We start from the raw sequence: 27,831 nt of genomic DNA on the forward strand, positions 1-27,831 counted from the left end.
TAAACACAAAAAAGCTGCATAGTGGAATTACTAGGACAAGCTATTACATTCAGGATGCCAAGTATTCCATTAACACCAGCTCAATATTTGACTGTTAAGGTTAATGTTAATTAGTTGGCTTGGTACAATAAATATAGAAGAATGGCTTGGAGTAAAAATGCATGTTTTTTACACTAATCCAAGTCAGAAATAGTTAACTAAATACTGGATTAAATTTACAGTGTCAGTACCTGATTTGCATGCCATAAGTAACTGAACAATTGCTGACACCTGAATAAAATTTTGACATGCTAACATGGAACAGCAGGAAACACCGGCTTTTCCCTGTACTTCAGTTAGAGTTTAGTTTGCAAGGCCAACACCTTTGAAATTCTTCACAAGTAAATTGTCATTCTTACCTAAACACATACATTTTTTAAACCTAGTTTCATAGTCTATTAAAGAAAATGTGTGTACATATTTATATTTCTGTTTTCCTGTGAAAAGACAGCTATTTAACAGCTGAGGTTTGCTCATTTAGCTTTGAATTAGCAATGAAAGATACCATTAAAGGCATAGTAAAATGTTGACTTAAATTTGTAGTCTTTATCTGAATAATTTAATGAGCTATACAGTAAATAAGCCCAGGCATAATAATGATATTCCAAATACTGTAAACCAACAGCATATATTACTTTTTTAAAAAGGATTTTATACAAATTCCTTTAATTCAACACTTATTGGAACATTTGGAGAGGTATGAAAATAATTGTATTTTCAAAATTGTGGGATGGCCACATTTTTAACAACTTCAAGGAACTATTTTACTTATTGCTCAGCTAATAATGCAGATATATTAGTCCAGAAGGAGAAGCAGTTCTAGGATTTTTTAGTTAGTATATTTATATAATACCTATACAGTAGAACCTCAGGGTTAGGAACACCTTTGGTTTGGAGGATGTTTCTAACTGTGAAATGTTTGTAACTGTACAAAACATTATGGTTGCTAATTTTAAAATACACAATAAATATCTTAATGCAGCTTTGAAAATTCACTATGTAGATGAATAATGTTGCTTTTAGCTATCTTAATTTAAATGAAATAAGTACAGGAACAGTTTCCTTATGTTGTCAATTTTTTAACATTTTTTACTATTTCAGTAGTTTATATTTAGCACTGTTGCCTGATTATGTGTACTTCCAGTTCCTAATGAGATATATAGTTGTGTGCTCAATTTGTAACTTTGAGGTTCTACTATATCGTAAAGCCTATTGATATTTCTAGTACAGGTTGAACCTCTGTAAACCGGTAGTCTCTTGTCTGGGCACATCTGTAGTCCAGGAGGCTAAGGTTAAGGTGTAGTGCTGGTGTCTAGGAACCCTCTGGGCTGGCAGGACTGCAGGCTGCTGGCAGTGAGTGGCCAACCAGGCCAGGAGCCCAGCTCCCCACACCTGAGCTGCCTGGCATGCCCTAATTAGGCTTCCTGGCAGGGCTGGAAGCCTGGTGCACCCCTGCAGAGTTGCTCAGTGTGGCTGCCTGGTGGATCTGGGAGTGTTAATGGGACCCAGAGTGCCCCAGCGGGGCTGCCTGGCACGCACTGCAGCAGGACTGTGTTGTGTGCACCATCTGGACTGCTGGGTGTGGCAGGCAAGGGAGGATGGGAACCGGCAGAGTAGAGGAGCCTGAGGCACGTCCAGGACTGTGTGGCAGATATGACCTCCCCTGGTCTGCCAAAATCCCTCATTCGGGACCAGTCAGATCCCAAGGATGCTGAACCAGGAAGGTCCAACCTATACACAAGACTTTTGTGTTTTGAACTACTAATGAAGTAATGAAATTTCATGCATGAAGGACTTGTGGGACTAGGTCTAGTATTTTGTATTTCATATCAAGTGAAATCCTGGCTCAGATTAAATCAGTTGCAAATCTCCTATTGATTACAGAGTGGTCTGGATTTTGCTCTTTATATTTCACTAGAACTCAGAGAGAAAGAAAATGAGAAACTGATAGATATAGTAAACTCTATGGTGTATATCAGCTCTTCAGTTTTCATGTAAAACCCTGAATTGATTTTAATGGGGAATTCTTCCTAAAAATCAAAGACATGATATTGTTCAATATTACTTCCTTGTAAAACCAGTCTTAACAAAATATGTGCATGGATGCATAGGAGAAAAAGTCAGTTAAAAATAATTTTAGATGTGCACCTCACAGCATGATACTTTTGTATTATAAGTGATATGAGGGTTCATTGTGTTTGTTATATTGAAAAACTAAGAAAACAAAATGATCAGTTTTCATTATGTGAGGTTCTTTGCTACAAAAGCGATGTAAAGATAAAACGGTAGTTCAGTGTTTAAATATTTGATGAAATTCGAGATGGCAAAGCAAGTTTTTTGGAAAAAAATCCCAAATGAATAAAGAGTAAAAAATGAGTAAGAGTTACCTTTCTTGAAATACAATACCTTTACCCTACTTTCTTTCAATTAAGAGAACCTCACAATGTTCATATTTATTAAAGCATATGCTTAGTAACATTCATAGTTGTGACAACATAAGGGGAAGCTGTGTGGTCCCTGTAGATTATTTATTTCGAATACTCATCCTAAATGACCCTTGAGATTTTTTGCTGCAGGTTAAGGTTTGATAGATGGAATACTGCAAGACCTTCTCATTACTAGCCTGACTTCAATGTCGGGTAGGTTATTCTGTTTAGTCTGTAAACATCCATCGTCTGTTGCTGCTAGATGAAGATCAAAGCGCAAAGAAACAGATTTTTTCCTTAAGTGAGGATTGTCCTTAAAGAAAGATCCTTCCCATTCTTTAATAACTTCATCCACTTTTTCTGTCCTGAAACAATAAATGAAATGTTATTGTGAATATTGTGGTGAATACTGCTGGCACGATATTACGTATCTTCAAAGTATTCTTTTAAAATGGGATGAAAAATTCAGTAATATGATATGGAGATAATTTCAGTAAATGCAAAGATTTCAGAGTTCTTGTTTCACAGCTACATTGTCAAGAAATATAGACTACTCATTGTAGAAAAAAAAATGTATCAAAACACGAGTCTAAACACCACCAGATTTTAGATAGAAGGTTGTTTGAAATCCAACCTCAGATTTGAATTTTGCATTTACCTTCTGTTATCTGTAATGGGCAGAACCAAGTTCCTGGATCTGAATGCCTTCACAATGAGGAGGAATAGAAGTCCAGATGCAGACTTCAGAACTTGGGCCTACTTTTAGTGCAAATATAGAAGTAACAACAAGCATGATTCTAGAGCCTTCACTCACACAACTAAATCTTACTCAAGGAAGTAGTCCTATTTAAGTCTATCAGACTATTGGCATGAGTAATGATTACTTACATAAATAAGGGGTTCAGGATTAGGCCTTAATGATTTCAATCAGTAATTGTAATTAAATATTAGTGACACTGTTCACCCAGTTTTCACTAAATGTTAATGAAAAAAAGGTGCAAAAATTACTAAAACAATGCTGGTCTTATATTAATGAAGCAATTTAAGGTAAATAAGTCTTAATAATTTCTTCAGCTAACAAAAAAGAGACTTTGCAGATTCATCATGTGTCTGTAGTTCATAATGCAAGTAAGGAAGGGGCTAATATGAAAAATACAATAGAATATGAAAAAATAATGTGCAAGCCTAGTTAAATACCTGGCTTTTATTAGCAAGATAGTATAGTCCACAATTCTAGGTCTTAAAATGTTTTTAATATTGGCTGGATAAAATCTGTTCCGTTTCATATTAAAAATGCACAGTCACTTGAAGATAAGTCTCTATATAACCTTTAAATATCCTACTGCATATTTATGTAAGATTTCTTCAACTCATAAAACACAAAGGGCAAGTCTACACTACATGGAAGATCGATGCTGCCGCGGTTGATCCTCCAGCGGTTGTAGTATAGGCTGACTAGATCGAACCAAAAGAGCACCCCTGTTGGTGCTACTACTCCTACTCCTCACAAGGAGTAGGGGAAGCTAACAGGAGCATTTGCTCCTGTCGACCTCCTGCTGTGTGGATGGAGATTTAAGATATGTCAACTCCAGCTAAATAATTTACATAGCTGGAGTTCCATATCTTACTTCAGCCTTCCCATGTAGTGTACACCAGGCCAAAGAGTGAAATCTGGGTTCTGTTGTTAATGACTTCAATGGCAACAGGATTTCATCCAAAAGGTGTGATTCCAAAACAAATCTATTTGGATTCCACACTGGAGAAGTACATGGAAACCCTTAAAAATCACCACTCTTCACTTTGTGCAAGCAGAATATGGACAGCAATTTTGCTAATTTAATTAATAATTATTAAGCACTCTGCAGCATTTAGTGAAGTATTACATTGTTTGCTTTCTTATAATTAACTAGGTTATTAACTGACAAATTATTGGAAGTGAATCCAAATCTATAATTAATTAGTGTGTTTATTACAATATATAATGGATCATAAAATACAAACACAAAACTTAGATAATAAAAATTGTGCAATATAGTACAACTTGAAGAGTAGCTAATGCTACTCTGGTTAGTGTAATAGTTGCTTATAGAAATCAAAACATTTATTGGGATGCTGCAAATAACAATTTGGGCATGCCAACCGAGGTTAAAAACTTCCTACATACCTCACCCTGATTAGATCCAACAACATAGTATCAAAACAAGACAACTTAGTTACAAGAGAAAGATACAGCATCATTTACTGGTGGGAGTTCTGTTTACACTGATAATTAAAACTTCCCCTCTCTGGTTAAAAAGTATTTGAAAAAGCAGTAATAAAAGTTTCACTGTAGTAGCTCCTAGGTATTAAGGAAGTTTGCCATCTACAGAGTTTTCAATGTAGGTCTTAAGTCTTCATTCATACTTGGATCTAGATTATCAGTGAATGCATAAACTTAAAAAAACAACAAAAAGTCTAGCAGCACCTCAAAGTCTAACAAAACATGTAGATGGTATCATGAACTTTTGTGGATACAGCCTACTTCTTCAGAGGAATGGAGCATTAAAAGTCCAGATCCAAGAATAAATAAGGGAAAGGGGGGGAGGGGAGGAAGTTAAAAAAGTGAATTAGCGTGTTCAAGTTACAAGAAGCTGATAAGATGACCTCCTTGTTAGATTATAGTGTCTTGAGGTCCTGAAGACACCCTGACAATTCCTTCTCCATGACTGGTCTCCCATATCTATAGGAATCTGCTGGGATGCTTCCAAATCCCTTTCAGTATTCCATTGGGATGATTATTGAATATCCTCAGTGTTTCGTCTTTCCTTTTTTTCCCCCAGTGAATCTGTGCACCAGTTTTGAATGCACTGCAGAGGGGTGAGCTCTTGATTTTTGTAACAGTAAAAATAAGTTGTTTGTTTTCTTAATTATTAGACAGTGTAGACAGCTGCCAGTGTAGACAGCTGGCAAGTTTTTCCGCAAAAGCAATTGCTTTTGCGGAAAAACTTGCCAGTCTAGATACAGCCCAAGGGTTTTTGTGATGCTCTTGGAAGAAATCTACTCCTAATACAACAAGAAATATTGGTCACTTCAACAAAATCCCATCTGCTGTGCAAAAACACTGAGTTCAGCTGGAGTTGGATTTCTTCCATTTTCTGCAGTGATTGATGATTAATACTTATTATTTTACCTCCTGCATAAACCTTTTTTCCTTTTAGCACTCTGTGTTCTCCATAAATCAGATATAATTCAAGTGGTTTTCCATTTATGTCTCTAGACAGTAACAGTGGTTTTCCATCTGTCTATTTCTCTAGACAGTAACCATTCAGTAACAGGTATCTGGCCAGCTCTTCACATGGCCCATGCTAATAATTGCTGAAGCTGACCCTACTGCCTCAACAACTTTTAGCTTCTCCAATGTGGATTCCTGTGTTCATTAAATTCTGACTCCAGTAGTATTTTCCTCCACTTTGCCTGCAAATGTCATTTGGTCTGGGAACCATTCAGGAAACAGTCTGGCTCATGAAATCCATGAGACATCTGAAAATAGTTTACACCTGTGCCTTCTTCAGCATTTTTAGTCACTTCACTAGCAATTATTTCTTGAACATGCTGCATCTGGCATAGAGGAGTCACCATGAATCTGGGCATTAACAGCTGATACTTTTGAGGAAACCCAGTTTCTGCACATTTGTAACTCTGTATATAATCAGGTCCATAGTTTTATCCAGCATGTTATCTTTCTTCACAACAGTTTAAATTCCCCAATTAAACTGCATGCATCTGACGAAGTGGGTCTTTGCCCACGAAAGCTTTTGCTCCTACACTGCAGTTAGTCTATAAGGTGCCACAGGACTCCTTGCCGCTTTTGCCCCTTTCTGCATTCCTTTTCCAAATTTGACACAGTACATCACTCACATTTTGGACAGAGTGGTGCAGGGAAAGTCCTATTTAACAATCTCCTTAATGCCCACAAATAACGATGTAGGAATTCTACCTTTCTCATGCCTACTGGCTTGTTGTTCTGTCTTGTACTTCAAAAGAGCCAACTCGCCCTCCCACACCAAGCAGTGTATAAATATTTGTGTAACTTTCTGTAAGATCCATGATTTGTACTTGGAAGGTGCTAGCAAAAAGCTTTGGCATCACCATCCAGAAACTGGTAAATACTATATTGCTTTCTCATTCGTCCACTAATTTATAAAGAGCAATAGCTCAGTCTCTGTTAAGTACACACAGATTCTAGTCTCACCTGGAAGCTTTGCCATCTTGAAGATACAGCCACCAGTTGTAATACAGAAATTAAATAATGTATTGGGACACTGTAGGCAACAACTCTAGTATATACAGGGGGCTTGTCTACGCTACAGAGAAGACTGAAATTGCTGTAGTTGATCTTTCAGGGTTTGAATTAGTGGGTCTAGTGTAGGTATGTAAGCGACTAGTGGACTAGTCAACTATCCAATAAACAAAAGGAGCTGATGCTGGGGGGAGCTGGCTTAAAACCTGGTTCCCCTAGCACCGTCTCTGCAGGGGGCAGGGGAGCAGTGGGGACCAGGTGCAAGCCAGGAATCATGATTCCTGACTCGTGCCCAGTTCCAGATGCTGCGACTCTGCTTTTTAAATGTATTAAGAGCCTGATTTCCAGCTAACACTGGGTCCTCCCTGCTGCGCACCAGCCTTTTAAAGCCTTTTAATATATTTAAAAGGCAGAGCCATGATGGGGTTAACTCCTGGGGCTTCTGCGGTTCCTAACCCCACTGTGACTTCCCCACTTATCAACTAATCACTAGTTGATGGAAAGTCCATCGACTAGTTGATTAGTAATTAAGCTATATTTAACATCCCAAGACATGCTAATTCAAACTGAGAGGGCATATCCATCAGTGCTGGTAGTCCTGCTCCTCAGAAGGAGTAAGGGAAGTCATTAGGAGCACACTCTCCCATCAGCCTCCTGCTTGTGGACAGCGCCAAAATACGGTTTAAGATACTTTGACTCCAGCAATGTAATTAACATAGCTAGAGTTGAATATCTTAAGTTGACCTTCCTTGTTAGTCTAGACCAGGCCAGACAGGATTAAAAACTTCCCCTCCCCTTTCTTCTCTCTCATTCAAATCCAAGACATACTATCAAAACAAGGCAACAACTTAGCACTAAAATAATTATATTTATTGGTAGAGGTGTGATGTCTGTACTGATCTGACTAATTGTACTGATCTGACCTCCTTACTAATTGGAAATGGTATACTGAAACGATGCTACAAGGAAACACGGTACATCCCAGAGAGGTTTAATTTCAATGTATAGAACACACACATACCTCTCTCTCTCTCTCTCTCTCTCTCTCTCTCTCTAACTAGAAGATTTATCCAGCTTTGCATGGGTCCTTAATTAATATTTGTTTTTTGGAAAATAAAATGTAAATGTACATGCTTCATTTAAATAATTGCTCTGTGGTGGGGCTGGCGATAAGGGGGTCAGTCCTGTAAGCTTTCCCTGGGAGAGAAGGTCATTGCACTCTCTCACCGCAACAGCTTTGAACCAGGTAAGAAGCATCTCTCCATGGACACTGGAGTTCCAGCAGGCACAGCCGAGGGAGGGGTGCGGATCCTCTGTCTGGGGAAGGTCCAGGTTCTTCTGTTCCCCGCACTCCCACGCCAGAGTGAGGAATTCAGCAAAGAGCGCATTTTCCCCTCCCTGATGGAGGGAAACATCCAGCTATGTTCCCAGATGAATCCAGGTGCAGGGGGAGCTTCAGCCTCCTCTCCCTCAGTAAAGAGTGCCAGGGGAATGGGAGGCTCGGGGATAGGGCAATCCAGATGGGAGGAATGCCCTCAGCAAACCCTTTTTACCTGCCTGGTGATTCTTACCTGCCTGGTGATCCTGCCTCTTTTCTCTATGGTTTCATGAGAAGCAATTCCATTCTTGGCACATCCCATTTTCTTGGCACAACCAAACCCTGACCTTGCTTTAAGTTATGATAAGAGGAAGCTGTATACAGAATTTTGTGGTCTTAGCTCTTATCATTTAGGAGGTGTCCTTGAACAAACAGAGGGATGGACAGACAGACAAACTCTCTCAAATATATAATAGATTATAATTTTGCTAAATTTGTCTTACTGTATAGTGCCATGAGCTTCAGCACTTTCCTTCATACCACCTCCATTTAAGATAGCTGGCTTTGTCACTATTTCTGCCTTTTCATCTTCTTGCTTCTTTATAGCTCCAGCTGTAAGGGAAAATGCAAATATATTTGATATTTGTTCTAAAGGAGCTTTCACTCCTTGTACAAGCATTAGGGAAAGATCCCTTTAAAATGTTTAAGAGACTAGTAGGAGGAAATCTTTGCTAGTTTGCCAAGTCTTGTGCCATCTTCTTAAGATACTGTAGTCTGTCTCTCAGGGCGCACATCTGGTAATGAACTATCTGGCATATATGTTGTGGTCAGAAATATGTGCTGATATTTGGTACACAGGTAGGCCTTGTCTACACCATGAGATAAGGTCGAATTTATTAAGGTCACTTTTTTAGCATCTGATTTTATAAAGCCAAAGGTGCATGTTCCCATTGTACACAAGTGTTTGATGTAGTGCATCCCCAGTCGGGTGGCTACTATTAACTTTTGACAGTGATGCACTCTGGGTAGCTATTCCACAGTTCCCACTGCCCCCTTTGCATTCCGGGTTAGGCTCCTAGTGCCCGATAGGACCAAAACAATCTTTTTGTGCCCTTTTTTCTCTGGTTATCTGTGCCCACTCCATAGCATGTCAAGCATGGACCTCGTTCAGCAGCAAAGTGCTATGGTAATCATATCAAAATATCTTGTGCTTTATGCTGCAGCATGTCCAGAGCCTATCCAGTGCCTGTCAAAGCGAGGGAGAATATAAGGAAGCCATGAACAGACTTTTCTGTGAAGCACCTGAGATGTGCAATTAGCAAATGCTTGTGGCACTTGATTCTCTTGACACAGTGGAATGCCGATTCTGGTGCCATGAGACAACCGCAGACTGGTGGGACCACATAGTTATGCAGCTATGGGACTATCAGCAATGGCTGCAAAACTTTCGCATGCATAAGGCCACTTTCATGGAAGTTTACAAATTGCTTTCCCCTGCCATGAAGCACAGAATGAGACTTGCTCTGATAGTTGAGAAGTAAGTGGCAATAGCCTTGTGGAAGCTTACAATGCTAGATAGCTATCGGTCAGTTGGGAATCAATTTGAACTGGGTAAATCTACAGTGGGGGCAGCTATCATCCATGTAGCCAAGGCAATCAGTACCCTTCTGCTATAAAGAATAGTGACTCTGGGAAACATGCAGGACATAGTGGAGGGCTTTGCTGCAATCAGGTTCTGTAATTATGGTGGGGCGATGGAGCGCACATCCCTACCTTGGCACCTGACCACCTTGCTAAAGAGTACATAAAACCTCAAGGAGTATTACTTGATGGTGATGCAGGTGCTGATGGATCACAAGGGCTCTTTCACCAACATTAACATGGCATGGTTGGAAAAGGTGCATGACTCACACATCTTTAGGAATTCCAGTCTTTTCAGAAAGCTGCAGGATGGAACTTTCTTCCCAGGATGGAAAATTACTATTGGAGCTGTTAAGATGCTAATAGTGAACCTTGGGAGACCCAGCATACTCCTTGCTTCTTGGCTCATGAAGCTGTACACCGGCATCCTGGACTAGAGTAACCACAGGCCGAGCAAGTGTGAAATGGTAGTAGAATGTGCTTTTGGATGTTTAAAGAGAAGGTTTCACAGTTTGTTGACTAGGTTAGATGTCAGTGAAAGCAACATTTCCAGTGTTGTGGCAGCCTGCTGTGTTCAGCAATCATACAGGTGTGAGAATGATAGCCTTTTGTTCCTGGAAACATACCTGGGATTGCGTGAGGCACCACATGACTCCTTCCCCTCATCCCTCCCACATTCTGTGCATCTGATGGCTCTCCTGTGAGTCTAACAGGCATGTCATCCATTCTTCCATTATCCTCAAGATGTTCTCCTGTGTCTTCACTTTGCATTCCCTGCATGCTCTCCTGTCCTCATGCTCCGCTCCCATCTCCTGCAGCAGTGTTCTCCTCTACTCATTTAATGCGCCCTGTTCAACCGGGTAGATTGCATTTGCTCATTGGGCATGTCATCCCAATTATATTTTCATCTTCGGATCTGTGATAGTCAAACAGCTGGACGAGCCAGGAGAGTGGGCAACAGGCTTGCTGTTGCACCCGCTGTAATGAAAAAAGTGAAGGGCAGATTCTACAAGAGATACATTGTGGAACATAGAACCTAATCTCTTAAGATAAAAGAATATTTGTCTAAGACACTAGGCATGTATTATGTACAAGGCCAAAGTTATGCTTTTTAGTACCCACTATGCTGATTCTAGTAGTATCTTTGAGATACTACTCAAGGAGCGGATAGAGAAGGTATTTGAGCCTTTAGCTATCATCTTTGAAAAATCATGGAAGACAGGAGTGATTCCAGAAGACTGGAAAAGGGCAAATATAGTGCCCATCTATAAAAAGGGAAATAAGAACAACCTAGGAAACTACAGACCAGTCGGTTTAACTTCTGTGCCAGGAAAGATAATGGAGCAAGTAATTAAGGAATTAATCTGTAAACACCTGGAATATAATAAGGTGATAGGTAATAGCCGGCATGGATTTGTAAAGAACAAATCATGTCAAACCAATCTGATAGCTTTCTTTGATAGGATAACAAGTCATGTGGAAAAGAGAGAAGCGGTAGATGTGGTCTACCTAGACTTTAATAAGGTCTTGCATGATATTCTTATCAATAAACTAGGCAAATACAACTTAGATGGGGCTACTATAAGGTGGGTGCATAACTGGCTGGATAACCGTTCTCAGAGAGTAGTTATTAACGGTTCACAATCCTGCTGGAAAGGCATAACAAGTGGGGCTCCGCAGGGGTCTGTTTTGGGACCGGTTCTGTTCAATATCTTCATCAACGATTTAGATATTGGCATAGAGTATGCTTACTAAGTCTGCAGGTGATATGAAGCTGGGAGGGGTTGCAACTGCTTTGGAGAATAGCGTCAAAATAAAAAATGATCTGGACAGACTGGAGAAATGGTCTGAGAGGATTGACAATGTGAAGGGATGTATATTTATCAGAAGTGCTCTCCCCGCCATGGGGGCCCAGCAACGATACATTCTTGGAGGAGGGCTTTGTCTCCAAAGTTATAAAAAGGTCTTGGTTATTGGTGATGTCGGATGCTTCTCTCTCCTCCTGACAATGCTTCTCCTCTTTTTCCTTGGCAATACTATCCTCCATGCTGTTGTCAGAGGCTGCTGCAGAAGTGTTTTGGGAGGAATTCAGAGACTGAGTTGGGCAATTGGTCAGGTACTCCCAGTGGCATATTTATTGCACTGACCAAGACTTTCCATTTGCCTCCCTTGTCTTTTGGTATGTCTGCCTGAACTCCTTTATTTTCACGTGACACTGCTGGGCATCCCTGTCTTATCCTTTATTTTGTGCAATCTTGGCAAAGGTATATCAACATTTCATTTACTGCTTCATAGTTCTACCTGAACAGATTTCTGTCCTCCCACAGCAATCAGGTCTAAGATCTCCTGCATGCTCCATGCTGGAGCTTGTTTTCATCTTGGGACGTTCTTGGTCAAGTGTGCTACTGAGGTTTGCTGCCTGCCTGATCTGAGGTCTGTCCGTCACGCTGGCCAAATAGGTTATGAAATTCAAATTTGTGGCAATGTGGGACTCCTCCCGGAGGCCAAGAACTTCAACTTTCGCAGTGCTGCATCTGCAGTACCCTAAAGTCAACCATGCAAGGTTGAAATTACAGTTAATTCTCATGAAAAGCAGAAGTACTAAAGTTGACTTTAACAACCCTTAAAGTCGGTGGAATGGACTTGGTGGTGCTGACTCTTAGTTTAGAAAATTGACCTAATGTAGCTAAGTTCGACCTAAACCCCTAGTATAGACCAGGCCTTACAAGTAAATCTGTGTTTCTCTGCATGCAATTCTAACTCACCCAGCTGAATTCAGCCCTGGCAAACGAAATTCCAATGGAGGATGATGCACCAGGCCATGATGCACCAGGCCATGTCTCTGGCCATCTTCTTCATTCTGAGTAGATTTTTAGCTTTAAATTGTTTATTTTGGCATTATCTGTGACTAAATTAGGCATTTGACTGTTTTTTTCTTCAAAATACTGTAGACTGGAATCTGTGACAATAGATTTGAGATAAGAGAATTCAGAAATATTTTTAGCTATGCATTAATGAAATATAAAGTCAGCTATATTTATTAGTAATATACTATAAGATATTTGATGTGCCGCATACATCAATATACTTTATTGAATTAAAGTTTAAACTCCTGGAGTTTGGAGTACAACTTTTACTCTCCTTTGGTTCTATCCATACAAAGGAAGCTTGTGGCCCATCACAATGCTAATAGCTTTTGGTAGCTCCTGTTGAAGAAATTCAGCTGGGCAGCATTAAGAACTGAGAAACTATTGCGGTTTTATTTTGGGAATGTTCCCTTGTCTTAAAAACTCACTTGAACGTGGAATAAAAGCTGTCTTGCTAGTGGTAGGTTTTCTGACATCTTTTGTATCACATGTAGAACAATAAAGCCTGAAAAAATGAAAATATTACTAAAATATAATAATATAGTTATTTTAATCCAAAACCTAAATGATGAATAATTGAGAGGAAAATATGCAGAAATGACAAGATTCATTTATAGATTTGGTGTAGTCACACCTTATTTTGATTGCAGGACCAAAGAATGTTGTTGAAAACTTGTATTGTATTCTATCATTTTTTCTTGAAATGTTTTCAGTAATTTTGAAGTATGCCAGAAAGATCTTTTCTTAATATTTTTCTTTTGCTTTAGTCATAGGTAGGAGATTTACCTGGTGGTGCTTGGAACCTTAACCCAATTAAGTTTTTTTTTAATAAAAGGAACATGTTCATGTTTTATTTAAATAATTGTATTTTTAAAAAGTACAGTGTTATTCTGATAAAATTAATTTTTATTGTGATTTCTTAAAAATGGATTGTTAAATGTTTTCCATTTAATTTTTTTAGTAATTTTTTTAAAATGGGAAGTCCATCAACTGTATTTTTTTCATCCCTATAAACTTACATTCATTATATGTTTTAACAAAAAAGGGCTATAGTCAATGTGGTTTTCTATAACATTTTCTTCTAATTTTCAAATCTTAAGCATTGATTTAGCTTTGTCAAAATAAAGCACTACTCCAAATTTCTCCATTTTATGTCTTTTCGGTAAGATTAATTGAGAAGCAGTCCTATTCCAGGTTCATCCTATTTTTCTATATCATCTTGATTCAGTCTCTTTCAACATTTGCTCATTTATGTCAATTTCGAGGACTCTTTTCTGTTTTGGTTTTTGTTTTACCAGGCACATCCCATTTTCCTGCTACAACCAAGCCCAGACATTGCTTTAAAGATATGATAAGAGGAAGTTGTGCACCAAATTTGGTGGTCCTAGCTCTTACTGTTTAAGAGGAGTTCTCGATCAGACAAACAAACTCTCTAAACTATATGAGGGTATGTCTGCACTAGCCCCCTAGTTTGAACTAGGGTGGCTAATGTAGGCATTCGAACTTGCAAATGAAGCCTGGGATTTAAATATCCTGAGCTTCATTTGCATGTTCCCGGGCGGGCGCAATTTTTAAATCCCCTTAGTTCGAACTGACTGACCGCGGCTACACGCGGCAGTCAGAAGTTAATCTGAACTAGTCCTTAGTTTGGATTAACTGTTACACCTCATTGCAGGAGGAGTAACAGTTAACCCAAACAAAAGACTTAGTTCAGATTAATTTCTGACTGCTGCGTGTAGCCGCGGGCAGTCAGTTTGAACTAAGGGGATTTAAAAATGGCGCCCTCCCATGAACATGCAAATGAAGCTCGGGATATTTAAATCCCAGACTTCATTTGCAAGTTCGAATGCCTACATTAGCCACCCTAGTTCGAACTAGGGGGCTAGTGTAGACATACCCTGAGAGATGAGCTATGTATATTTGTAAATAGCTATAAAATAGCAATGGACTGAAAAATATTTGGAGCCCTAACATTCAAATGTTTTGCCTGTCAGGTTGTGGGAAAGAAACCCTCTAATTTCTCCTGCATGTGGCAGAGGAGGCAAAATTCCTGGCCACCCAGAAGTATTCCCAAGAAACATTTTCACTTGCAACAATAACAGAACAATTCAGAATTTCAAAATCTGATTACAAAGGAAGACAGCTGAACCGAAATTCATTTCCAAAATCTATACAATCAACATAAGGTTGAATAAGGATCTTAACTGGTTACGATACTGCAAGGGCAATGTCCGCTCTCTTGATATACACATTTCCAGAACAACTGCTGTTAATGAATCACTTCCATTCTGACTTGTTTACAGTCAGGCTTTAAGATACAACCGGATTTGCTCCAATCCCACGGACAGAGAGAAACATCTACAGGAATCTATATCAAGCATTCTTAAAACTAAAATACCCGCCCGGAGAAGTGAAAAAATAGATTGAGAGAGCCAGACGAATACCAGACATTAGCTTCTTCAAGATAGGCCCTACAAAGAAAACAATAGAACTCCACTTGTTATCACCGGCAGCCCACAATTTAAACCCCTCCAACGCATTATAAATAATCTACAACTTATCCTGGAAAATGATCTCTCACTCTCACAGGCCTTGGGAGACAGGCCAATCTTCACCTTCAGACAACTCCCTAATCTCAAACAAATTCTTTCCAGTAACCATGCAACATGTCTCCATCATGCTCATCCAGGAATCCACCCCTGCAATCAGCTCCAGTGCCAACTGTGTCTACACATCTATACAAGTGACATCATCATAGAACCTAACCACATAAACCACTTCAGAGGCTCATATAATTGCACATCCACCAATGTGATCTATGCCATCAAGTGCCAGCAATGCCCCACTGCCATGTATATTGGCTAATCTTGATGGTCTCGATGACAACGGATTAATGGACATAAATCAGATATTCAAAAAGGTAACACACAGAAACCTCATTAATGGATCTTAATGTTTCCAAATTATTACAACCCAAATTTAAAAACCAGCTTGAAATGAAAGCTGCAGAGCTTAATTTCATTTACAAGTTTGATACCTACAATCCAGGTTTAAACAAAGACCTTAACTGGAGTACCTGCTACATTCCACATCCTAATGACATAAAAAGCCAAACAACAGGTACTTAAGAGTACTTAGAACCCTCGCTATCAGCTTCATTTAGTATGAAAACTAACTGACTATTCTTTTCTCATTTTTTTCCTTTCCTTTCCTTTTCCTCCTCTCCCCATCCCCTCTCTGCTATTTATTTGGAATTTGGACCCCTTAAACTCCATTCATCTGAAGAAGGAAGTGGGTTGTGCCCATGAAAGCTCATGATACCATCTACATTTTTTGTTAGTCTCTAAGGGTACGTCTAAACTACGTGGTTTTTTTCAGAAGAGGATATGCAAATTCCACGCATAAACCTCCTTTTTTTTAGGAAAAGTGGGTTTTTCAAAAAAGGATTTTTTCCTGAAAAAAAACCAAAACGCATCCAGTCTACTTTCACTTTGGAAAGACCCACTTTCGAAAAAGCAATCAGAAGAAGATATGCAAATTCCACAGGAAATTCCTCTTTCGGAAAAAACCATGTATTTTAGATATACCCTAAGGTGCTGCAGGACTATTAATTGTTTTTTTATGTTTTTTCTATTACAGACTAACATGGCTATGTCTCTGAAATTTCATTTATACAAGTACCCTCTTTCTTTTGTTGTCCTTATATATACCCATGCCTCTGTAAACTGCACTCTGGTATGCCTGCCTGAAAGCCTTTACCCTAATAAATCTGTTAGTCTCTAAGGTGTCACAGGACTCCTCATTGTTTCAATATTTAATATAATTTATGTTAGTAGTTACTTGGATGAGCAAAACCCAAATCTTGCCTTTGATTTGCACTATAACTGAAATATTCCAGATACATTTTATCTCATTTATCTTCAGAGAATTCACATATTCAAAGCATGGGAAGGCTTAAAGGTGACAAAGCTAATGTATGAGCAGTACAGTATATGTGGAAAATGAGGAACTGTTTAAATGTGTAGCTTTTGGATTATAATTATTGAACTTTTCTCTCTCTCAAGTTTTCCCCCTTTAAAACATTAAAGTTAAATCTATATTGAATTATTACAGGAATATTTTTTCATGTTTTGATCAATAAGTTTTACTCCAGTTTGATGTTGGTATAATTCAGTTCAAATCAAAGTGGTGTAATGCTGTGGCAAATCAGGTGCATTATGTATAATTAGATTAAAACTGTACTGAAGCAGGACATTTAATAATACAGATGTGTGTGTACACACATATACACACACACTACTATCCTTTTCTCCATTCAGTGAGAGTTGTGAGTCTAAAGTATTTCTCACTGTGGAGGCCAAACTGCCTTTAAATATTGGTTAAATATTAACTTTACTTTAAAAAAAAACACCATGATTTTTCTAAACAAAACAATTGAAAATCAGAAAAAATAAGCACTGCAGACTTTGTACAGTAAGATAGTTTAATGGCATGAAAATTGTTCATGTAGTCATTTAACATATTATTTTTAGATTTTCAGTATGCCTGTATGGAACTTTGCACAGGTCAAAATGAAAAATCCTTTCATGAAGGATCATCTGTTTTACTGCTATATTTGATGGAGTAGTTCATGTTGATGGCAACTCTGAAAAGTATTGCAAATAGAAGCTCTAAAAGATAATGTAAAAGCAAATACACTTTCTCCAGTCTGTAACTTACCTGTTTTCCTCTTTCTCCAGCAAACTGCGATACGTTGCTATCTCCTGCTCCAGTCTCATCTTAGTGTTCAGTAATACTTCATGCTCTTGAAGCTGTTTCTCGATCCCTCTCCTCACTTGCTGTAATTCCATCTCTAAACCTTCAATTTTAGCTTTTAAATTCTGCAGTTGTGTCTGGTACTCCCGCTCTGTGGCATGCAGACAACTTTCCAAACCTCTTTCCTGGCAAATAAATCCAATATTAAAGCTCAAAAAAGTAGTTCTAAAAGTTCGGTTCCACATAGTGTTTAGTAATAATTCAGCATTGTAAAATTTTTACATTTATTTTTCAATTTATCTGCTAAATAATCTTAGGAACTATAATAGTAACTCAGCTTTTAGAACACCTTTAATAAGAAACTTTAAACTTGTAGATTTTTGCATTTAATTTTCTAGTAACATCTGTAATCACATAAACTCAATTAGATGATCACACATAAATATTGCAATTTTATATGATTAAATCAATTAGTTTTGATCAGAAATTTTACTCAGCTGTCCAGAATGATGTTTTCTAATAGTTACAGGAATTCATAGTGTTGCAAAGTCATCATCCTCAAGCTACAACCCTACCTGCAATAGGGAAATTGACTAATATTTCTAATCTGTTATCACAGTGGCGACTGGTGACAGGGAAGAAAGGGGGGCACTGGCCCCACTTCTCCCCATCCCTTGCTCTGCCTCCACCACATGTTTGCTCCTCCCCTCCCCATCTCTTCCCAGCAGTCCCTGGAGTGGCGCGGCTGGGAAGTGTTGTGGTGTGGGCTGGAGCCAGCTGGCTTGCACCTTCTCCGCCTGCCACTGTTGGTGAATGTGTGTGTGTGGGGGGGGAGCAACATGGTCTCCTGCTGCTGGTGCTAGCCCTCCTGCCAGCGGCTAGCCAGTCCCTCCCACCTTCCAGCTGTATGTGGCCCTGAGTGGATTTTTCTGAAAGATTGTTAAAAACAGGGCCAGTCTTAAGTCTTGTTGTCACTAACTTCTATCTATTAAAAAAAAAAGTTTCCTGTGGGATGACAGAGTATGTCATCACGTCATTCTGGGTATGTCTAGACATACCGAAATTGCTAATGAAGCGGGGATTTAAATATTGCATGAGGCATAATGGATCGGTTGGAAAAAGCTTTCCTTGCCAACCGATCCCTGTCTAGACTGCTGCTTTTTGCCGGCAAAGTGCTGCGGTGGCAAAAAGTGGCGGCCATTTTTATTCTAATGAAGTGTGAGATATTTAAATCCTTGCTTCATTAGCAATTTTGGTATGTCTAATTTACATCCCTCTGGCAACAAAGGGATGTAGTCTAGACATACCCTCTGTGTCTTGCCTGCCTCCTCCCTCCCCACTCTTCTATCCCTTCTCCACGGTGCTTGGCAGGTGGGTACCACATGGCTTCCCTCCTTCCCCTACCCCGGTGCTCCTGGGGGTGCTGGGCATGCTGCTCCTTGGCCTGGCCCAACCCCCCAGTGGCTGGAGGAAGAGAGCTGGGCCTGCCACGCCGTGGCCTTGGCCCAGCCTGACCCCCAGGCGAGTCCCCCTTTCCTTCCTTAAAATCTCTGGAGTCATGGCATGCCACATTCTCCACGATTTAAAAATTGTCAGGTTTGTTTTAAGCACATGCCAAAAAGTGACCCGCACTCCTGCCTGACATGCCGGGGAGAGGGCCATCAAAGAAATCATTGCTGCAGAGAACAGTGGCTCAAAGTGCTTTGTATGGAGGTGGCTCTGCGTCTGGAAGACCCGGCGCCAACCATGTCCTTATCAGTGTAGAGCACCCTGTTGCCATCTTCCTCTTTGAGGCTGAAGAAGAGCTCCTTTTGGCACCACTATGGGTCAGCAAGAGAAGCATCTGAAAGGCACCAATTGCATTCACCAGTGTTTCAGAAGCAAAAAAAAGCCCGAAGGCCGGACTTCATTGAAGTCCACAACTGTGTGATGCCAAGACGGCCACTCTTTCTATGAAACGTAGTTTAGTCTAAAGCCATAGAACTCCCCCAGGCCCCGGGGGTTCAAACCCTGTCACTCTTTTCAACACCAGAAGCATTTGATATGGAAACAAAATTGATGCATCTTGCAGTGCTATTCTACTCCTCCAAGGAGAGAAGTCCCCGGCAGTCATGGCATATAGAGGGAAGCTGGCATTGGTATGTAGGTATTCCCGCTCACAAAGCCGATAAACATTGTCTCGACCTGATAGACAGCCCAGCCACTCACTTAGCTCCCGCTTGTAGTGCCTAGAAGCTTGGCTTCTCCCTGGTCCGTGTTATTAGAGACTTCAGGATTAGAATTGGAGTCATACCGATCCAGAAGGAGCTCAAGTGAAAGGTCTCAATCCAGGCACAAATATCGTTAGTTGCAGGTGCTGTGGCCTTCTCAGTGGCAGAATGTGCCACAGGGGCCCTTCTGGACCCTCTGAACATTCCATCAAGCCCAGGATGGGTTCTCAGGACATCGCTTGCCACTGTCTTCCATAATGTCAGCCACATTTGTCCCTCCCTCTATGGCACTATGTCTTCTGGCCATGGCACACATATCAACACCAATGGTAAGATGGCACTGTGTCTGGTATAGACCCCGATCTCTGTTCTAACACTGACCATGAGTCCAGAGCTGGCAGCTTCCTTAGCTCTGTTGCCTTGACCTGGGCCCACAAGTCATGTCACCAACACCAATGGTGCTGTCATCAGCAGTGTCTTCACCACTCCACAAGCCAGCATAGGTGCCAGTGACATCCCAGGCATCAAGACCGGCATTGATATCTGCATCGTTGGCACCAAAAGTTCTCCCTTAGGCACTGAACTATTTCCAAGATCCTTGGGACTGACAAGATGTATTGGGTCCAGATGGACAGAAACAAGTCCCAGTCCTAGTGCCCTCCTTGTTGTTGTCTCCTGACGCGGCATTAGTGGGCACTGCAGTGGCCCAAACTCTTGAGGACATAAGGGTCCTACAACTACCTTGTGAGGAGGGCTTTAAACTAGGTTTGTCGGGGGCAGGTGAGCAAAGCCCACAGGTAAGTGCTGAATGTGCGGGACTGGGAGATGGGTTGGAAATGGGGGGGACTACGGCCTATAATGGCAAGGAGAAAGGAGGGTCAGGGCACAACAGGGAGGCAAGATCAAATCAGTATCTTAGATGCCTATATACAAATGCGAGAAGTATGGGTAATAAGCAGGAAGAACTGGAATTGCTAACCAATAAATACAACTATGATATCATTGGTATTACAGAAACCTGGTGGGATGGGACGCATGATTGGAATATTGGTATGGAAGGGTACGGCTTGCTCAGGAAGGACAGACAGGGAAAAAAGGGAGGAGGGGTTGCCTTGTATATTAAAAATGTACACACTTGGACTGAAGTGGAGATGAACGTAGGAGATAGCTGTGTAGAGAGTCTCTGGGTTAAGCTAAAAGGGGTAAAAAACGAGGGTGATATCATGCTAGGAGTCTACTACAGGCCACCTAGCCAGGTGGAAGAGGTGGATGAGGCCTTTTTTAAACAATTAACAAAACTATCCAAAGCCCAAGATTTGGTGGTGATGGGGGACTTCAACTATCCAGACATATGTTGGGAAACTAACACAGCGAGGCACAGGCTATCCAATAAGTTTCTGGACTGCATTGGAGACAACTTTCTGTTTCAGAAGGTTGAAAAAGCTACCAGAGGAGAAGCTGTTCTGGATTTGGTTTTAACAAATAGGGAGGAACTAGTTGAGAACTTGAAAGTGGAAGACAGTATAGGGGACAGTGATCACGAAATAATAGAGTTCATGATCTTAAGGAAAGGTAGAAGGGAGACCACCACAATTGAGGTTATGGATTTCAGGAAGGCAGATTTTGATAAGCTCAGAGAACTTGTAGGTAAGGTCCCATGGGAAGCAAGACTGAAGGGAAAAACAACTGAGGAGAGTTGGAAGTATTTCAAAGGGACGTTGTTAAGGGCCCAAAAGCAAACAATTCCGCTGTGTAGGAAAGATAGAAAATATGGCAAAAGACCAGCTTGGCTTAACAAGGAGATCTTGCATGATCTCAAAATAAAAAAGGAGTCATATAAAAAATGGAAACTAGGACAACTAACAAAGGAGGAATATAGGCAAGCAACACGGGAATGCAGGGGCAAGATTAGAAAGGCAAAGGCACAAAATGAGATCAAACTAGCTACAGGCATAAAGGGAAACAAGAAGACCTTTTATAAATACATTAAAAGCAAGAGGAAGACCAAGGACAGGGTAGGCCCACTGCTTAGCGAGGAGGGAGAAGCAGTAACAGGGAACTTGGAAATGGCGGAGATGCTCAATGACTTCTTTGTTTCGGTCTTCACCGAGAAGTCTGGAGGTGTGCCTAACGTAGTGAATACAAGCAGAGAGAGGGTAAGTTTAGAAGATAGGATACACAAAGAACAAGTTAAAAATCACTTAGGAAAGTTAGATGTCAGCAAGTCACCAGGTCCTGATGAAATGCATCCCAGGATACTCAAGGAGCTGATAGAGGAGGTATCTGAGCCTTTAGCTATGATCTTTGAAAAATCATGGCAGACAGGGGAGATTCCAGAAGACTGGAAAAGGGCAAATATTGTGCCCATCTATAAAAAGGGGAATAAGAACAACCCAGGAAATTATAGACCGGTCAGTTTAACGTCTGTCCCAGGGAAGATAATGGAGCAGGTAATTAAGGAAATCGTATGCAAACACTTGGAAAGTAATAAAGTGATAGGGAATAGCCAGCATGGGTTTGTGAAGAACAAGTCATGCCAAACTAATCTGATAGCTTTCTTTGAAAAGATAACGAGCCTTGTGGATAAGGGAGAAGCGGTGGATGTCATATACCTAGACTTTAGTAAGGCATTTGATACGGTCTCGCATGATATTCTTATTGATAAACTAGGCAAATATAACTTAGGGCCACGATAAGGTGGGTGCATAATTGGCTGGATAACCGTAGTCAGAGAGTTGTTGTTAACGGTTCTAAATCCTGCTGGAAAGGGATAACAAGTGGAGTTCCTCAAGGGTCTGTTTTGGGACCCGTACTATTCAATATCTTCATCAATGATGTAGATATTGGGATAGAGAGTACTCTTATTAAGTTTGCAGATGATACCAAACTGGGTGGGGTTGCAACTTCTTTGGAGGATAGGGACATAATTCAAAATGACCTTAGCAAGTTAGAGAAATGGTCAGAGGTAAACAGGATGAGGTTTAATAAGGAGAAATGCAGAGTGCTCCACTTAGGAAGGAACAATCAGTTCCATACATACAAGATGGGAAGCGACTGTCTAGGAAGGAGCATGGCGGAAAGGGATCTAGGGGTCATAGTGGACCACAAGTTGAATATGAGTCAACAGTGTGATGCTGTTGCAAAAAAAGCAAATATGATTCTAGGTTGTATCAACAGGTGTGTTGTAAGCAAAACTTGTGAAGTCATTCTGCCGCTCTATTCTGCACTAGTTAGGCCTCAGCTGGAGTACTGTGTCCAGTTCTGGGCGCCACATTTCAAGAAAGATGTGGAGAAATTGGAAAGGGTACAGAGAAGAGCGACAAGAATGATTAAAGGTTTAGAGAACATGACCTATGAAGCCAGGCTTCATGAACTGGGCTTGTTTAGTTTGGAAAAAAGAAGATTAAGGGGGGACATGATAGCGGTTTTCAAATATCTAAAAGGGTGTCACAAGGAGGAAGGCGAAAATTTGTTCCTCTTGGTTTCTGAGGACAGGACAAGGAGTAATGGGCTTAAAGTGCAGCAGGGGAGGTTTAGATTGGACATTAGGAAAAAATTCCTAACTGTCAGGGTGGTCAAATATTGGAATAAATTGCCAAGGGAGGTGGTGGAATCTCCCTCTCTGGAGATATTTAAGAACAGGTTAGATAGACATCTGTCAGGGATGGTGTAGACGGAGCTTGGTCCTGCCTTGAGGGCGGGGGGCTGGACTCGATGACCTCTCGAGGTCCCTTCCAGTCCTATTATTCTATGATTCTATGATTCTACTTTTTCAGGGTCGCTCAGGGTTTGGGTATCAAGGCAGAGTTAATGACAGAAGAGTCAGGTCCACTGATGGACATTTTGATCCCTTCTGGTTCCTTCCCAGATTGCCCTACTGCTTATTAAAACCATAAGTGAAAATGATAAGACCTTCTGACAGACTCCAGCCTCAATTACGCTGACTGCTAAGCTCAATGATAAGTGATATTTTGTGCCCCACAAGGGGTATCTATATCCAGCCTGCTCCAGACTCACTTGTCGTGTATGCGATGAACCAGTGGGAACGACAATGATTTCAGGGACCTTGCCCCAAGAATAGGGAGCCTAAGAGGTTTGACCTCTTTGGGAAAAAGGTGTACTCAATGGAAGGTTTACAGCTGCATATTGCTAACCAGCAGGCTGTGATTAGCAGGTATTCCTACAACACTTCAGCATCTCTGGCCAAATTCACAGAGTTACTCCCTTACGATTCTTGGACAGAATTCTCTTCTCTTATTGAGAAAGAGAAAATAATTTCAAAGGCCTCTTTAAAGGGTGCATTAGACAGTGTTGATGCTGCAGTGAGAGTCAGGGCTATAGGGATGGCCATGAGGAGGGCCGCCTGGCTCCAAGATTCAAGTCTGCCATATGAAGTACAACAGACAATTCAGGACTTCCCTTTTGAGGGTACCACCCTGTTTTCTAGGGAGAAAACTCAGATAAAAGGATGTATAGCCTCATGGATTCTAGGACCACCCTCAAGTCTTTGGGTCTCAATAGCCCCATAACTCAGCACAGACATTTTAGTCCTCAACCTCCTCAATGGTTCTTTCCACAGAACCAGCAGGACAATGGCCGACGAAGGAACAGGAGTGCTACAAAGAGGGCTCACCGGTCCTCTGGCCAGGACCTAAACAGGCCTTTTGAAGGCACGGTTGAGGACAGCATAACAGAATCAAATCTGGATCCAACCCGCCTTACTTTAGCTTTCCAACTATCCCCCTTTCCACTAGGCTTGGGCCTGTATCACATCAGACCAGTGGATCCTCAGCATAGTGGAAAGGGGATACTTGATCTAGTTCTTGTTCCTCCCTCTCTTCCAACACCCTTCTCTGACCTCATCAGGGACGCTTCTCTTGAGCAACTCCTGATTTAGGAGGTGCATTCGCTCCTATCCCTAGGAGCAGGGGAGAAGGTTCCTCAAGAGCACCAGAATAAGGTGTTTTATTCTCAGTATTTCCTAATACCAAAGACCAAGGGGCAGTGGTCATGGAGTGTCTGCGCAGACACTGTGTACAAGTGTTTTCTTACCTCGACAATTGGCCATTCCAGGGAATAGGCATATCTCAGGTTTATCAGATAAATATTCAACAAAGTACATTCCATCAGGGCACAAGATTTCTTTCACTGTCTTTCTGGCCCAGGTTCCCACTCACAAAATTTGTAGAGCTGCTACGTGGTCATTGATTCATATCTTCACTGCACATTATACGAATACTTGGGAACCCAGGGATGATTCCTCCTTTGGATGAGTGGTGTTACAATCAGTAGTTGGCTCCTACCCCATCTCTTAACCTTCTAACTGGAATCAGCTAACTGGAATACACATGAACAAGCACTTGGAGAAGAAAAAACAGTTATGTACCTTCTCATAACTGTTGTTCTTTGAGATGTGTTGTTCATGTCTATTCTAAGAACTTCCTTTCTTCCCTTCTGTCTGAGTACCCATAAAAAGGAACTGAGGAAGGGGCAGGTCTGCAGGGTGCTACGTAGTACACCATGGAGATGTGCCTCCAGGGGATGCCCCGACTGATCTATGTGTGATGCTATGAGAAAATATTCTGGCTACCACATGCACATGTGCACACACAGACCGAATTGGAATAAACATGAACAACACATCTCTAGGAACAACAGTTATGAGAAGGTACATAACTGTTCTATATTGCATATCAGAAGAAGAAATGGGTTATTTTTTCAGGGAGTTGATAATATCAATTTTTGACCATGCTTACCACAGCCTGAAGAGATTCAATTTCAATTTGCATATGATGCCATTGTCGCCTGGCTTCACTGAGCTCTGCTCTGGCAGTCTTTAAGGCTTTTTTATCTTTGTCCATTCTTTCACTAGTAGCTTCTTCTATCTATAGAAAATATAAACAAGGTCTCTGCATTACACATATAAATATTTTAAAAGAATGAAGATAAAATAAATGCTGTTATTTGAAAAAAAAAACTTCTACTTCTCTTAAAATAGGATATTTAGGTTAATTTTTTGTGGGAACTGAATACATTTATTCAAGGTTGTAACGAAAAGCATATTGTAAACTTTGAGAAACCTCTTGTATTACAACCACTACTGGGAAATACTTTGCTCCATCTTTAATAACTGCTGCACTTCTTCAAAAGAGACTCAAGAAAACAGATTAATTTTTGTCTCTATCTTAACATAAATACAGAAAAAGACACAACTTGGACATATACTGTACAAAATCATCAGCTGATTAACAGTATCAGGGCCAGATATCTTGGCATGGATTGAACAATCATATACAGTAAAACTCCAATAGTCTGGCACCCAATAGTCCGGCACTCCTGATAGTCCAGCATCAAAATGGCAAGAGCCTAGTGAGTGAGCTTCGGCAAAAAATGAGTCACGAAGTAACAGTAGCAGCAGCTGAACTGAGCAAAAAGGGTAAAGAAGGCTTAAAAAAACTAAAACATTACAGTATACTGTATACAGTATGTACAATAAAAAGGGTTAAGAACACTTTATATACAGTATATAATGTATACAGTATATATATATATATATATAACACCATCTTATAGTACCTCCTGATAGTCCGGCATATCTGATAATCCGGCACCACCTAGGTCCCATAGGTTCCGGATTATCGGAAGTCTACTGTAGTAGAGAAAGAATGAAGAACTCATTGAAATACTTTATTAATCATTTTAAGATTTGTATTATCTTAGGTGCAGAAAAGTATGGGATAGGGTTGGTCAGGCTAACCTGTTAGAGAACCTGAAACAGATGTTTAGAGCACTCTTCCCCTGCACCTTATAACACTTGTTGTTGTAATGCTGGCCCAGTGGTGTCTTACTAACTGTATTGTGACCAAATCCAGCCATGTATAAAATCAGTGAAGTTGCGATGCTTATTCCAGATCTTATTCTGCCACTAAATATTAGATATGTTACATAAATTAGATAGTGAAGCACCTTGACAGTAACTGAAGTTATGGGGTATATTTAATTACTTTAAAATGGCCATGTCAGGTCAATTTCTTCCATTCACTCTAGTAGGAATAATGCTGAGTACTTACAGAGTGTTTAATGATAATTACTGTTTCTTTTACATTTGTGTTTTGCCTACAAGCGTTGGTGACATCACAAGCACCTGAAACAGAATATTTTCTGCTTTATCACGGGTTCTTGTGACATCAGCTCAGACCCAGATTTCAGTGTGGATGTCTTGGCATTTGATGATTGTAGCCAAATTTGTCACATTATTTTAACATGTTATTATGAAGAGATGTATGGTGTGTTTATGTTTGATAGTGTATTTATAACCTTTAAAATATGACAGAACAAATAATATAAACATTGCAGACAAGTATGGTATAGTTTTATAGAAACAATAGAAAATCCTTCCCTAGAAGGTCAAATTTCCATAACATATGTGCTCAAAATTATAAATCCTCTTTATAAATGGCTTCTTTATGGCTTCTCTACATAATATTCAAGATGTTTCCTTCCTGAGGGATAACTAAATGAGGAGAGAGTGTATGTCATCATGGTTTTTTTTAGTCACAATAATATAACTAGCTTTTATGTACAGACAAACATCCAGATTCATTACAGAGCATTCCTTTATGGTGAGTTTCATAACCTTAACATAGCATATTTTCTTAGTTTCTAGGTCTAGTCATATTGCAGTAAAATCTAAATCCCTTATCCAGAAATACACTGCATTGAAAAGGAAATATTGTACCTCAAAAAGGTTGAGGATGAATTGGTAGACATAGATTGTCTCCTTATTCTCATTACCTGGGTTCTTGTTGAGAGGATGGTCTCTATCTGATTTCTGGTGATGAGCATTTCATAGTTTGCCCTGATCTCATTGAGGAGCTGGGACAGTTCCATTCTGCTCCCATCCTCCACCTTGACTAACGGAACCTTATTAATAGAATGAGCCAGCTGCTGCAGAGCATACACTGCCTGCAGTGAAAGCAGAGAGCAGGAGAGACAGCACAGCAGAATTTTAAAGATGCAGAGCTCTTTTTTGTAGGAACATTGAAAAATCATCTGCTTTTAGTTGGCTTTAAAGATTAAGTTTAAAAATGCAAATATCTCTCAATTCTACTGTGGTTAAAAAGGTAAGACCCAGATAATGTCATGAAATGAATACAAGTGGTGTCTTCATGTGTTTATTATATTCTTAAGCCACTTACCCAAGAAGCTAGAGTCTGAAAGATATAATATTAATAATAAGAGCAAAATTATAGCTGTTCAATGCAAATTTGAAAGATCTGAGATGGGGCACATGTGG

The 27,831-nt window shown here is 40.3% G+C and overlaps 1 protein-coding gene across 1 annotated transcript; it reads right to left on the bottom strand.

The window, feature by feature from the left end:
- Positions 1-641: 641 nt before the first annotated feature.
- Positions 642-27,443, bottom strand: KRT222 (keratin 222). The gene is made up of 6 exons (XM_014569116.4): positions 27,330-27,443; positions 25,292-25,420; positions 17,290-17,510; positions 12,999-13,075; positions 8,566-8,674; positions 642-2,830 (listed from the first exon to the last, which is right to left on the bottom strand). Exons 1-6 carry the CDS (start codon positions 27,423-27,425, stop codon positions 2,617-2,619), a joined length of 846 nt encoding a protein of 281 aa, XP_014424602.4. The 5' UTR covers positions 27,426-27,443; the 3' UTR covers positions 642-2,616.
- Between the last annotated feature and the right edge of the window lie 388 nt (positions 27,444-27,831).

This window comes from Pelodiscus sinensis, chromosome 29 (assembly GCF_052426305.1).
Source record: "Pelodiscus sinensis isolate ZL-2025 chromosome 29, ASM5242630v1, whole genome shotgun sequence".
Lineage (NCBI taxonomy): Eukaryota > Metazoa > Chordata > Testudines > Trionychidae > Pelodiscus > Pelodiscus sinensis.